The sequence below is a fragment of the Bos javanicus genome, chromosome 2 (assembly GCF_032452875.1).
Source record: "Bos javanicus breed banteng chromosome 2, ARS-OSU_banteng_1.0, whole genome shotgun sequence".
NCBI lineage: Eukaryota > Metazoa > Chordata > Mammalia > Artiodactyla > Bovidae > Bos > Bos javanicus.
In genome coordinates this window covers 34,210,743-34,225,737 of record NC_083869.1, presented here as the reverse complement: position 1 = coordinate 34,225,737, position 14,995 = coordinate 34,210,743, and the positions used below count along the sequence as shown (strand labels likewise).

Sequence of the window (14,995 nt, the reverse complement as noted above, 5' to 3'; positions counted from 1 at the left end):
CTTCCAACTTTGTATAGAATAGTATTATTTTACTCACTTTACAGATGAGGAAATTAAAGTGAGAGAAGTTCATAATTTGCCCAAGATCAAATTACTGGTAGGTAGAAATAGTATTTACACCTAGATTTGTTTTATTCCAAAAGATAATATCCTTAATAAGGAAAATATATGAAGAGCCATGGGAAAAAATTCTAATGTTATCACCATCACCACACACACACTCACAAACTGTTCTAACAGTGGGCGTGTAAGTATGAAGGAACAGTATTTAGGCTTAGGGTGTATATACAAAATGCTGTTGGAGTTACCTGATAGAAATCATTAAGATCATGGATTCTGAATACATTTCTCTAATACTGAAAAGCAGACTACAACTAAAACTTTCAGCATGATAGAAATCCAAAAAATAGAGGAAAGTTACACATACAGTCCGTAATTATATTTTCTGTAAAGGAGCAAATGAGAATCCAGTCACCATTCATAATGGGAAAAAGATTGTTTTTGGTCATGGAAACTGTACTCAACTTTACTCCATAAAATGGTAAAAATTAATTTCCCCAATTACAAACTTATAAATTAATAAACTCTGATATATATGAATAAAGTTCAACTAGACTTTGTTTAAAATGGAGACTTATACCTGTTTATGAAGATAAACTTTAAAAATCCTAAGATAAAAATATTAAAGCAAATCCTCAGTTGCACTGAATGATATATGTGTATATATATATATTTTTTACATATATATAAACTATTTGAAAATTATTTCTCTATTAAACTTGATATAAATTAGTCAAATATTCACTTAATTTTCTCTTCATTTTCAAATTATATATATTCAAAGAGCACTTGCCACTTTTGACTGAGGGTCAGTGGTTAAAAAGGGCTTCCCAGGTGGCAGCCCAGGTGATGCTAGTGGTAAAAACCCGCCTGCCAATGCAGAAGACACAAGAGACACAGGTTCAACATGACTGAAGCGACTTAGCACGCACACACTCATGCATGGTGGCTAAAGAGACTCTAGAACACAGTGTTTAAGCCTAGAGTCCAGTCATATTTTGAGGTCATTTATGTCCAAATGCAATGATAAGTCAGTACTAGTTCACCATAAAGAAAATCCTGGTAAACATATTCTTTATACATCAGTATAAATTAGAGACATTATTAAAAACAGAGACATTACTCTGCCTACAAAGGTCTGTATAGTCAAAGTTACGGTTTTTCCAGTAGTCATGTACAGATGTGAGAGCTGGACAATAAAAACGGCTGAATGCCAAGGAACTGATACTTTTGAATTGTAGTGTTAGAGAAGACTCTTGAGAGTCCCTTGGACAGCAAGGAGATCAAACCAGTCAATCCTAAAAGAAATCAACACCAAATATTCATTGGAAGGACTACTGTTGAAGCTGAAGCTCCAATACTTTGGCCACTTGATGCAAAGAGCTGCCTCATTGGAAAAGATCTTGATGCTGGGAAAGATAGAAAGCAGGAGGAGGAGGAGGGGATGATAGAGGACGAGATGGCATCATCAACTCAATGGACAAGAGTTTGAGCCAGCTCCGGAAGTTGGTGATGAACAGGGATGCCTGGCGTCCTGCAGTCCATGGGGTCGCAAAGAATCAGACATGACTGAGCAACTGAACAACAATACATTGGTTACAGATTTTTGATTTAATGTTCTGGTTTAATAGGAAAAAAAAGTCTACTTTAATGGCTAATAATTTAGATATTAGAGAGAACTGAAAAAACAAAGATTTAAAATAAATTGCTCATTTTGACATTTTTCCTAGTTAAATCTGTGTGATCCATTGTTACAAACATCACTATACAAATGCTTCAGAAAAAAATAATATGAAAATAAAGCATGTTTTATTTATGTACTGTCTGAATACCTTATTGACGAGAACCATAACTTTTCCATGTTCAGATGCTTTTTTCTTGTCCAAGTGATCCTTGGCAATGTAAACGGCCACTCTGGTTTTCCCACTCCCTGTAGGGAGGCATATAATGATGTTCTTCCCCTCCAGGGCAGGCTGGGCCACTTCCAGCTGGTAAGGCCTGAGATTCAGCTCTGGCTCGGGGGATGCTCTTTGAGCCACATTCTCATCATCTGAAGGAGGTTACAAGGAAGAAAATTAAGGAAACAGACAACAAAATAACTAAGGCTGGAAAAGACTCTGATGCTGGGAGGGATTGGGGGCAGGAGGAAAAGGGGACAACAGAGGATGAGATGGCTGGATGGCATCGCCGACTCGATGGACATGAGTTTGAGTGAACTCCGGGAGTTGGTGATGGACAGGGAGGCCTGGCGTGCTGTGATTCATGGGGTCGCAAAGAGTCAGACATGACTGAGCAACTGAACTGAACTGAACTGAGGAAGCCTGAAATGGAACATGGGCCCCTTGCAGCTTAAATCTCCTTTCATATGGGGTCCAAACCAATCCATTTTCTGTTTTCTGTACCAAATGGGTGTCAGCTGTCTGTGTTTGCAGGACACAGCCCAAGGACTCTAGAAGTGGCCTAAGGCATGGGAATGGAGAGGGAAGGGATTAATAGGATGGAGGATTAGGAGGTGGCAACACAGAGAAGTCTTTTCAGAGAGTGGGCAAAGCCAAGTGGAAATGACTGTGGTGCAGGCTTGGCAGTTAATGATTCTTAATGCCTCAGACTTGCCATTTCTTTGTGGAACCATTCTACCACACCCAGTTCTCTTTCACCAACAAATCAAGAGGGACAGGGAAAGTAGGACTCCTTTTTCTATATTCCCCCTCACTTTTTATTGCGAAGAAATATTAAAGCTGATGCTGCTTTCCTTCATGTGAAAAACTTTACCTGACAAACCAAACACCAAAAAGCATATCTATCTATCTATCTATCTTCTGTCTGTAGATCATCTATCTCAAATACCTAAAAATGGTTCCCCCAATCCAATTTTTGCCATTTAAGGCAACCAGATTAAATAGAAGCTGTATTTAGGGAAAAGGTGCTAGCCTTTTCCATGCTAGCCTTCAATCTCTAAATGTGCAGTGAAAGATGAAAAACAATTTTGTTGGTTCATAACTGGATTGTGACTAATTTTTCTATTTAGCTTTGAATGTGATTTTTATCACTTTCTTATAGGTATGTCTCCACATATTCATGTTTTCCTGAAACTCGAAGCACAATACATTAAAAATATTTTCAGCTAGAGTAGATCTCTACATTTAAAATACTGATAAAATACATGCTAACATACATTAATTTTATAAACATTAGAATAAAATCATTATAATATGTCTTGGTTTAAATATACATTTTTTAGAAGTGACCGAGTTTATTTATATTCAGTTCAGTTCAGTTCAGTCGCTCAGTCGTGTCCAACTCTTTAGTCAGGGGGAAAGATCTAAAAATGTATAACTTATCATGTGGAATGCAGTAAAATAAATATTGTATCAATTTAAAAGCCCATCTTTTGCTTTATGTAATCACAAGAAAAAAAAATGAAATGACAGCACTTATCAGTATTTCATTACACATGAAGTAAGCATTCTGTCTCTTATCAATGAATGCAATAAAATTAAACTAACAGAATCCCATTAACTTCAAAAAAAGTTGCTGATTGTTCCATTTCAGCAACTGGATGATTCTGTTTAACCGGGTTTTAACTTGCTGTGATAGCACTATCTGAACAGGTAGGAAAATTCACACCAAATACCACTTAGTCAGAGTCATCTACTAACCTGGCAGGAAATTTGCCTTCTGTATGGATGAGTAAACATATATGCAATACATTTACGTTATCATTGGCTCATCTGCTGATTCATTTATTAGGATTGTCAGGAAGAACTCATTCAAGATCACCAGCTTTTAAAAACACACATTGACAAGTTTTCTTTCCATGCTTGTCTTTGAACTCTATAGCAATTATAATAACCCATCCTCTATTATATTTACATAAGATTCAAGTTGACTTCAGAATATCATTGTGCTGTGCTCAGTTGTGTCTGACTCTGCGACCCCATGGACTATAGACCGCCAGGCTCCTCTGTCCATGGAATTTTCTAGGCAAAAATACTGGAGTGGGTTGTCACTTCCTACTCCAGATGATCTTCCTGACCAAGGGATTTAAACCATGTCTCTTGTGTCTTCTGCACTGGCAGAGGGGGTTCTTTACCACTAGCTCCACCTGGGAAGCCCAGATAGCTCAATATCATCCATATTTTTTTGAGTCAATTCTAGGAAACTTGATTGGTAGCCTCAAGTTTAAAAGAGAGGCACAGAGTGAATATGGAAAAAATCAGAGTTGGATTCATTGTGAGGATAGCATCCAAAGAAAAAGAGCTGGGTGAGTGCTAAATATTCAGCCTGATTCTTGCCTTATCACATCCTCTGACACAGGAATGAAAGAATATATCCACATACGCAATGAAAAGAGAATTTTCTCTTCTCTGTCACCAGAAGGAGAGAATTGGGCTGGTGTCAGGGAGCCAGGAGCCAATTTCCTTTATAAAAAAAAAAAAATGTTTGGGTTTTGTTTGTTTGTTGTTTACTTCTTTTTGGCTCTCTTTGAAAAAGCAAAATTAATTAAATGCAATAACGAAAATGGTATTTAAAATATGCACAGGCTTTGAATAATATTGTGCCCATCCTCTACAACAAGTATTTATCAAAGACCTTAAAATTATACTATACCATACAAATGGTCAAAAAATGAAATCAAATAAGGCTTAAATAATAACATTCTATTGAAACGGCACCATGTGGCAAATTTCATTCTCACATTGATTTTTGACAGCTGAGTTATTCTTGGAGAGAAAAGGTCTGTCACTGCATGTGTTTGAAAATGACAAAGTATTCCTTTACCTATAGTACGTAACCTCAGAAAAATATACCATTCCAGCTGGACAAATATTAATAGATATTACCTCAAAATAGTAAGGAAACACTTTCTACATATCAGGCCAATGTGCATTGCCAAAAACATTGCCACTTTGCAAGAAGCAGTATATCCCTCTGAGACTGAGGAACAGAAAAACAAAAAAGCCTCTCACAGTATAATTAAAATATTTAAACATCAAAAGTACCACTAATTATGCTTTACTATGGCATAATAATACTATGAAAGAATATAATGTCACATCCATGATTCTTATGCCTCATAATGTAACCTCTAAACGTGGACAAAGGGCATGTGGAATAGGGTCCCTTTGATGTCAACTTCAGAAATTAAACATAATCCCAAACACTGCAATGCTTTCAGTGAGTCAGTGCATGTTTAACAATTTGCAGTTTACATAAATCTATATTAAACTGATTTGTATGTCAACTTATAGCATGCACATGAAAGAAAGGAATTTCATAATTTTATGATTTCAGAATTTTGCTATCCACTATGCAATCTTATACCCACTAGTCTTTATTCCTAAGCACTAACCATCCAGAACTTCAATGAGTTGCCCTTTAAAAATGTGTTTGTCTTCAAATGTATTTGCCTTTGGAAATGTATTTGCTTTTTAAAAGTAGGTTGCATTCAGATTTATCACGCCTTTCATGCCATATTGAAGACTGAAAATCAGTAAATAGTTGCATTTGCTAACAGTGCTAAACAGACAAAATGCCCTGCACACAGAGGATATCTATTAGATAGTAATTAAATGAATGAATATTGTTGAAAAGCCCTTACTCAGGCAAACAAAAATTAGGAGAAGGTCCAGAAGCTTAAAGCAATCATAAAGATGTTAAATATTAGCTAGAGTGTATTTTGAGTTCTAGTATCAATACCATTTAATAAAAATGTTAATTATTAAATTTAACAGTTGTATAACAAGCACAGAAAAAACAAATAAAAGCCACAGAAATATGCACATGCCAAGAACTTAATATTAACACTGACTAAATTGAACAGAAAATTAATTAACCCTTTTTAATTAACATTAAAGTTATGACTGACATTTGGTGAATTGAGTTTCCTCAAATCAACTTGTTCTAAGTTATTTGGGGGTTATTAAGAGACAAGAGCATTTAAATAAAAGAGGTGGTAGTTTCCCTTGGGAAAGCTTTAGGGCAGATGGCTATCTTTATGTAAACTGTTTTGCCCTTTTAGGCCTATTGTAGATGTAAATTTCTATAATCCTTCAGACAATGCAGGGTAATCTGAAGTACATAATATTTTCTAAAGTGTTTTCTATAACTCAGTCACAGAACAAATGAAGAATAGTTTCTTAATTTGCCATTTTGCTGCTGCTTCTTTGCTGACCATATTGCAAAACACTGATTTTTGTTTGCACTAATTTGTTCATTTTAATTATAAAATATTTCAAACACACAGATATTAGAAAGACATGCAAGGGCCCATCACCCATTCTCAATGTGAAATTTCACCTCAGTAGTAATAATGGAAATGTACATTCAAAGGACAGAGAGAAGAGATAAGAAATGGATCAGACTGACCAAAGTTAGGGAGTCTGACAACAGGAAGTCTTGCTAAAGTGTGGAGATTGGGAAATGGCCCTCTTATTTACTGTGTGTGTGTGTGCTCAGTTGCTAAACTGTGTCCAAATCTTTGTGACTCTATGGACTGTAAACCTTACGGGCTCCCTGTCCATGGGATTTTCCAGGCAAGGATACAGGAGTAGGTTGCCATTTCCTTCTCCAGGAGATATTCCTGACTCAGGGATTGAACCTACTTCTCTTGCTTGGCAGATGGACTCTACCTCTGCACTACCTGGGAAGCGGGTGGGATATTAAACTGATACAAAGAACAATTTGGGAAATATCTAGTAAATTTCTCATTTAGTGATGAAAATATTTTGCAAACTCAACTAAAGGGATGTTTATAAATATTGAAATTCTTTTAACTATATGTGTATATTATAAAGCTTAAGAGGGACTCATTAAATGCCATTAACTATAGTCATACTCATCTCATTTATATTACTTTTATTTATAATGTATTTTAATTTTTTAAAATGTAGGAGTTGGAAACAAATGTATAAAATTGAGTATATAATTTAAAAGCAGTCAAATTAATTGAAACAGATCACATAAATAAAACAGATTACATGGTTCTATGGAATGTGGCATATGCCAGACCAAAAAGCTATGTACTGGATCAAAATTAGAGACCTTGAGTCTAAGACTTGTAAGTTGTACTTTTCAAGAAAGTGAATGGCAAAGTTCCAAAACTATTTCAACTGTAGAAAAGAATTGCTTTAATTGCATAAATACATTAGGGAGGGTATGAACAGCCCCCATGCGTTCCACTATATGGTGTCTTATTTCACACTTTTTAAGGTTTACACAACAGTTAGGCAGTACCTGAATCACTTCCCATGGTGCCTGAATCACTGCCCATGTTGCTGTTATGTCCAAGACTTTCATCTAAGCAGCTGACACTTCCTTCTGCCAAACTTGTGTCTGATTCTGCAAAGGAAAACATTTTAAAATATTTTAAAAATATTTCTGAGAATAAACGTATTTTAACTGCACACCTCTACAGCACACAGTACATACAGTTCAATGCAAGTGGAGAAGGTACATCCAGACAATCACGAATAAAAGGTAAGAGTTTCTGGCAAGCAATGTTTAAAAACTCCACTATGAATGAGCAGCTGTCGGGGACTGAATCAAATACATGTATTTACCTACTTAAAGTACCATACATCCAATATGAGGGCTCATGCAAATTTGTAAGGAGTTACAACTTTTGTTGTCCCCCTTTGTGTAAATTTTGTCCAAAAAAATATCTGAACCTGATATTATTACTTAAACATAAGTACTATGTAGAAACCGTTGAGTCATCTGCATGTAAAATGGTAGAGAATTAATGTTATAGAACAATTAATGAATTAATGAAGAACATGGTTCTACCGATAAGTTATGAAAACAGCAACTCAGTGATACACATAACTAAAATCTCACAAAGAATTCACTCAGACTATCAGGCAAGCCTGACATTGCAGGGGCACTAGAAGCTTACATGAAGTTGGAAATTATTTTTTTCTTTCTTATAATTAAACTAAGCTTCCATCAAGAATGACAGTTAATAGAAGTGGCAAGGGCACATTTCATTTATTAATCCTGATTTTTTTCTTTTGTTCTTTTCAATACTCAGCATCAATTCCTTTTGAAAAACCTTCCTTCCCACAACGGAAGGCTTCCCTTCTTACAGTTCATTTCCAAGGATTTATGCAATCCCATCCGCAAGGATCAGAACTATTGCTAAACTGGTTAAAAATAAATGAAAGATGGTTACAGATGTTGGTTTTGGAATTAAAAGACTTGTGAAATTTGCTGTTGGCAATGCTATGAGCCTAACTTCCTTCCCCTTGTTTAAAATTGGGCTAGTAGAGGTACAAGCTATTATATATAAAATAAGCTACAAGAATATATTGTAGAACACAAGAAATATAGCCAATATTTTATAATAGCTATAAATGGAGTAAAACCTTTAAAAATTGTGCACACCTGTAACCTATATAAGGTTGGTGGCCATAGTCGTAAAGAAACTGCCTACCAATGCAGGAGACGTGGGTTTGATCCTTGAGTCAGGAAGATCCCCTAGAGGAGGGCATGACAACCCACTCCAGTTTTATTGCTTGGAGAGTCCCCATGAGCAGAGGAGCCTGGTGGGCTACAGACCAAGGGTTGCAAAGAGGCAGACACGACTGAAGCAACTTAGCACACGTGCACACATGTAACCTACATAAATATTGCACATCAACTATACTTCAATACAATAAAAAATAAAATGGAGCCAGCACAATTTACTTCACAGTATTTGACAACCATGTAGTAATGTTAGGTACAACAAGTTCTTTGCATATACTTATTGGTGATTGAAAAATGAAATCAAATTCAAGTAGTTGGTGGACTAGTAAGGCAAGAGTGTCATTTAAAAATATTTGGGGAATTCCCTGGTGGTCCAGTGGGTAGGACTCAGCACTTTCACTGCCAGGGCCTGGGATTCAACCCCTGGTCAGGGAACTATCAAGCCAGGCAGTGTGGTCTAAAATGAATAAATAAGTAATAAACAATAAACCATCTTTAAAATTAATATTTCATAATATGTATACTTGTGAGATTATTATTTTATGCTAGAGTTCTCACATGCACTAAATAAATTATATTAAAGTAAGATTACTCTAAGTAAGGGCTTCCCAGGTGGTGCTTGTGGTAAAGAACCTGCCTGCAAATGCAGGAGACACAAGAGATACAGGTTTGATCCCCTCATGCAGGTCAGGAAGATCCCCTGGTGGAAGGCATGGCAACCCACTCCAGTATTCTTGCCCGGAGAATCCCATGCACAGAGGAGCCTGGCGGGCTGCAGTCCATAGCATCGCAAAGAGTCAGACAAGACTGAGCATGTACATACCATGAAGCTAAGTAAAACTAGTCTGAATGTCAACATACTTAAACTGGAATTAGAAACAGGTGATAAAGAGACACAGTATGTTATCAATAAAACATGTCTAAACATGGACAATATATAACTCCTTAAACCTACAGTATCTGCTTTTTCTTTAACAGGTTATTTATTTTTTTAAGTCTGGTGTGTTGAAGTATAATTTCCATACTGTAAAAATCACTCTTTTTAGGTGGATAAGTTGGATGAGCTTAACCTCAAAATTCATCTTCAAACCCCTTCATTGTCTCTTCCCTCCTGCTGTCCCCTAACAATCACTGATTTGGTTTCTGTCCCTAGAGTTTTGTCTTTTTCAGAATGTCATACTGATGAATTGAGGTAATATGTAGCCTTTATGCTTGGCTTCATTAATTTAGAATAAGACCTTCAAGATGCATTCACGTTGTTATTTATATCAGTAATTTGTTCCTTTTTATTGCCGACTACTATTCCATTGAGCATCTGTGAAATGTGGCTGTGACATCTCCCTTCCAGCTTGGATAAGCCTACTTAGCTTGGGAAACGTAATGGAATTACAGCCAATACAAATTAAATATATGAGATAGCTTTCTTAAAAGTTAAAAGAAAGCAGATAAGAAATTTATAAAAAAAAAAAAAATCCTCAATGGACTTGCATACTGTTTAAGTATATTAGCACAACACAAATATACTCATGTGAAAATACTATGCTTATCAGTTGTCATAGATTAGCTCTGAAACTCAGATTTGAGGAATCCCTTATGATCACACGGGAAAACCTGTATATCTCACTGAGAGATTTTAAATATGGCACTTTGCAATTCCCAGAGGTATGCCTTGTTAGGAGCTCAGAGGCGAGTGTGGGATAGAACTGTCAAGTAGAAGAGCGTTTTGGGCAGATGTACTGATGAAAGAGAATATGAGTTGTAAGGAAAAGGCAAGGTGTAAAATGAGGTGGGGAAAATGTCATTGCAAGGATAATTCTAGATCTAGAAAGATAAATCAAGATTTTTAAGGCAAAAAAAGTGAATTTTGACACGCATTTTACTTGTTTTAAATGTTGTATAGAGAACTGAAGACAATGCCAAAAACACTGAAAAATACTAACAAATAACTGAACTGACTGATTATCTAAAATGAAACACTGTATCTTTAAGTTTTTCACTGAATATAATCCAGATGAAAATTATACTTGATTTTCATTTCATTTTCTAATCACTAGTAGTTAAATCATTATCTTAAACATTCTCCATGTATTTGTAAAGTCAGGATTTTCCCCAAGCTTTCTTCTAGCATATATAAGGTTTGAGAGAGCTGCTTAATGCAGCGTGCATGAATAATATATGACTATTAAAGAAAAATACTACCAAAATAGGATATTATTAATTAAGTTTATTATCTGGATTATTTTGGTTTAGTAAACAAATCCACAATGTGTCAGAGGACACTGAGCTCAGTGCTTACACAGATGTAAATGATATTTTAAGCTCTCAGCATCCTCTGTGGTAGATACCTATTATCACCTCAGTTTCATAGGTGAGAAACCAAGTCTCAGAGAGGGTAAATGATATATCCATATCACACAGCTAGAATGGAACAGAGCTGGGAATCCCATTTTCTGAATCCAAGTCTAATATTTCATTCAGCGTTTTTTTGCCCAATGCTAAGCATGCTGATGATCTGTTAAAAGCTTTGTAAACAAGTGAACAATACTATATCCATAGAGTTAACTGGAATGATTTTTTTTTAAGCATACAAACATTTGCATTATAATGTCAGTTTTTCTAACAATCTTGAAGTAGCTTATCTTGCCAGGGAAAAAAGTTAGAGATTATTTTATTTTGCTAACTAACATTTCTGATTTCATCCACAAATTTTCATTTACTTTACTTTTAAACATCCATATTGTCTTTTTTTTTAAATTTTATATAGGAGTACAGTTGATTAAACATCTATACTAAGTTCTAAATATTCTCTGCACACAAATAAAAGAGGAACATTTCTATCCTTCTTGGATAAAATGAATTGTGGTAATTCTGCTAGACATCATTATTAAAATGAAAGTGAACACAGAGAGGTATATATCTTTGTCATTTTAAGGCTATATAAATCTCCAGTTTTTCAACACAAAAATAATTTTGTTTCCTCAGCAGCAATTTCTTATGCATTTGATATATTTTTTCTTTCATAGAAACAAAAGTACTAAAGGAAATAACCCTAATAATTAAAGAAAATATTTTGTTTCTTGATAACATAGAGAATGCTTTCTCCAGAGATTTTCTTCATGCATTTACCTAAAAAAATCATGTAACACACACACATGCACACCAAAAAGTCAGATCAAAAAAGTGTTATATGATGAAAAAATCAAACCAACCTATTGAATTTATAAACCAAGAGTTCCTGCAGTTGATTATATAGGATTATCATGAGTCATTCTTTGTACTTTTCACAGTATCAATCTGGATTTATGTCCTAATGACTAAAGTCATGTGTCTATGATTTTAAAATAGCTCAGATAAATAGTCAATTGGAGACTGGGCATTCCCATGAAAATGTGCTGTGGAGTCAAACAAATTAGTCTCCAGATCTGAGCTCAGCCACTGCTAACAAGTGACCTATCCTTTTTACCTTTTAAAAATATAGACAGCAATTTCTACTTTCTCTTTTATTATGAGAATGATTCTGTTAGATCAAATAAATAAATCTTTAAGAGAAAGAAATCTTAAATTCTCATGGAGTGGCTGTTTACATGAGCTTTGAATATTAGAGTTAGATTACATAACAAGTTTAATTAACTTTTAGATAGGTGTCATTTCCTTTAGGAAAAATATCAAAGGTAGGTATGAAATGGATTAGAATATGCTGGTAATTTCTGTTTAAAGAAAAGCAGTTATTCCTATAAAACTGCTGGAATGAAGAAAAACAATATTTATTCTGTTAAAAGACAGGATTTTTGATAATAATTTTGTAAACAACATGATAAAGAACAGCTTTTCCTATAATAATAGTGTCTAAGACCAGTCTATAAAACATGGGAGAAAAAAAAAAAACTGCCTCATTTTACAATCACATCTTGAATAGTTTACTAATAAGACAGAAATACTAACCTGAATCTGAGAAATTATATATTTAATATCCTATGGAACTTTAAATACTTTAAAATATTTTTAAACCATTTGGAAGCCAAAAAAAATTTTTTTTTTTTTAATTTCAAATGAAAAAAACCCTCCTCCTTGAAGGCCTTTTCAGATCTATTTCAATGTAAAGTTTGCCCTCTGCTGGAAAAATGCTATATTAACAATGAGTTGATAAATATATTGTTTATTCAGCCTAAGAACTGAGCTTCATTAGGTAAAACACCAATTGGTGCTTACTTCCATCCCTACCAGGTGGTGTTCCTCCTAATTTCAGCTTAAGATGCATTTATAATTTCATAGAAGATTCTTCCTGTCTTACCCCTTGCCTCAGCCTTTCCTTCTCTTTGCTGGAACGTGGTTTTTGCATCACATTAGGGATGGGGCCAGAGCCTCAGTGCTACTGAGAAAGGGCACCAGCAAAACCAATGGTTCTCCTGAGAGGTAGTGTTTATAAAGTATGCAAATAGTCTGATTTCACTTGCCAGGTAATGGTGTATCTATTCTAGTTCTGACCTCTCAACGCACATTAGCTTTACTTCTTCAACTATCCCCTCCTTCTCTCTAGTTGCATAATCCCCAAAGTCTGGAACAGCAAAGACCATCCCAAGCTTCAAACACATGTGTATGTATGTGCGCTCATGCAGGACTCAGGCTCTTTACAAGTGTGCTTACTGTCATACTACTAATAATACCAATCTCCTTTTCTTTTGAAATAACTATCTTTTCTGAAAGGAGATAGATGACTTTTATTTTCAGCTCTATGTATATGGATTTGTGCGTGCGTGTGCGCGCGCACACACACACGCTTACATTTTGGTCTGTCAGATTCTGCTCTCTGTGCCAGGGAACATGTGTTCCCGCAGAATGGAGAGAAGCCACCTCCACCCACCTTGCATATTCTCTCCTGGATCCAAGCTTCTAGGAAATGAGTTCCCCAAAGGAAAAAAAAAAAAAAAATCTCCTAGAGCCACAGGCCCACATGGCTATCCACCGAGCGCCTCTGCTCCTGTTTATAGAATTCACTCTGCTGAAGTGTTTCAGCCAGAATTAAATTAGAATTGTGTATATTGATGTTGGCTTAAATTGTGTCATCTATGCCCTTTAGCCTTTGGACTTGAGTCTTAAAGAGAAAGACAGTGATTCAAGTACAGGGTTGTAGGGATAGTCATACCCACTAGAGTGACCCATTCATTCACTGCTTGTCAGTAACAGGTAAAAAGTCTGAGAGCAGAGTCCGTTATGAGTGATAAGCATGATGACCACATGGGAAGTAAGTCTTGGCAATGCAGAGTGTAGGAATACATGCAAGATAGATGGGAAGTGGAAACCTCTTTGGTTGGTAGGTACCCTTCAGGAAAAGCTATTCAAGTTATGTGGATCTGAGGAAAGTATGGAGAGAGGTGCATTTAAAGGTATCCTGGTAGGGACTTTCCTGGAGGTCCAGTGGTTAACATGTTGCCTTCTAATGCAGAGGGTGAGGGTTTGATCCCTGGTTGGGGAGCTAAGATTCCACCTACCTCGTGGCCAAAAAAACCAAAAACATAAAACATAAGCAATATTGTAAAAAATTCAATAAAGACTTTAAAGATGGTCCACATCAAAAAATAAATTCTTTAAAACGATAAAAAAAGGCAAATCCTGGTAAATATTCAGTAGTAGCTTTTGGGGAGGAAAAAAGAAAGTGACAATTTAAAAGTGTTTGCCACATTGACTTGACGGCTTGATTTGTAAGTTCTATTTGATCTAATTTAATAAGACAAAGATCTAGTTCAAAAATAAAATAAAAGTGCTTGCCAACATTGACGGTGTTCATATTCCCCACCATGACTGATTTTAAGCTACCAGCATGATGTCACCCAGTAGAGCTGGGAAGAGATTTACACGCTGGGCTCCTGCAAGCCAGAAGGAACCCGTTCCAGCATCCTGATGGATAAATCTCTGTAATGAAACACTCTCCTACAAACACCATCTGAAATCATCACACATGGTTTGGGCTAATAGTCCATAATTGTCTGAATGATAAACATGTAAGAGGGCTTTTTTGTTTTTTGTTTTTTGCCTCAGGACAAGTCTTTGTAAAAATCATAGTAAAAGAAACCTGCTAACTTTCATTGATCCTAGAAATCTTACCTCCCACCGGCTCCTTCATAAATGCTCCTCTGGAATCCAACTGTTTCCCTACCCACATTTTTCACAGTATTTTGCTATGTTTATTATTAATACAACTGGATTTTCCTCTGTTTAATATGTGGGAGCATGCTCAGCCACTCGGTCGTGGCCAACTCTCTGCGACCCCATGGACTGTATTACCCACTGGACTCCTCTGCCCATGTGTTAATTATACCTGGATAAATTTTTATAAACTTTATTTTTTAGCAGCCTTAGGTTTCTAGCAAAATTGAGTAGAAGGTAGAGAGATTATGTATAACCTCCTCCATTATGAATGCCCTCTAAAGCACATTTTGAACCTTCTTTATACCTGCACTTTTGCTTA

At 35.7% G+C, this 14,995-nt stretch overlaps 1 protein-coding gene across 1 annotated transcript in view; it reads right to left on the bottom strand.

Annotated features, from left to right (window-relative positions):
• IFIH1 (interferon induced with helicase C domain 1) overlaps positions 1 to 14,995 on the bottom strand; it is a 55,606-nt gene that overhangs the window by 21,863 nt on the left and 18,748 nt on the right. The window contains exons 4-5 of the mRNA XM_061436696.1: positions 7,297 to 7,401; positions 1,893 to 2,110 (exon numbers count right to left, since the gene is read on the bottom strand). Coding sequence (XP_061292680.1) covers positions 1,893 to 2,110; positions 7,297 to 7,401 — 323 coding nt within the window. The remainder of the gene's footprint in view (positions 1 to 1,892; positions 2,111 to 7,296; positions 7,402 to 14,995) is intronic.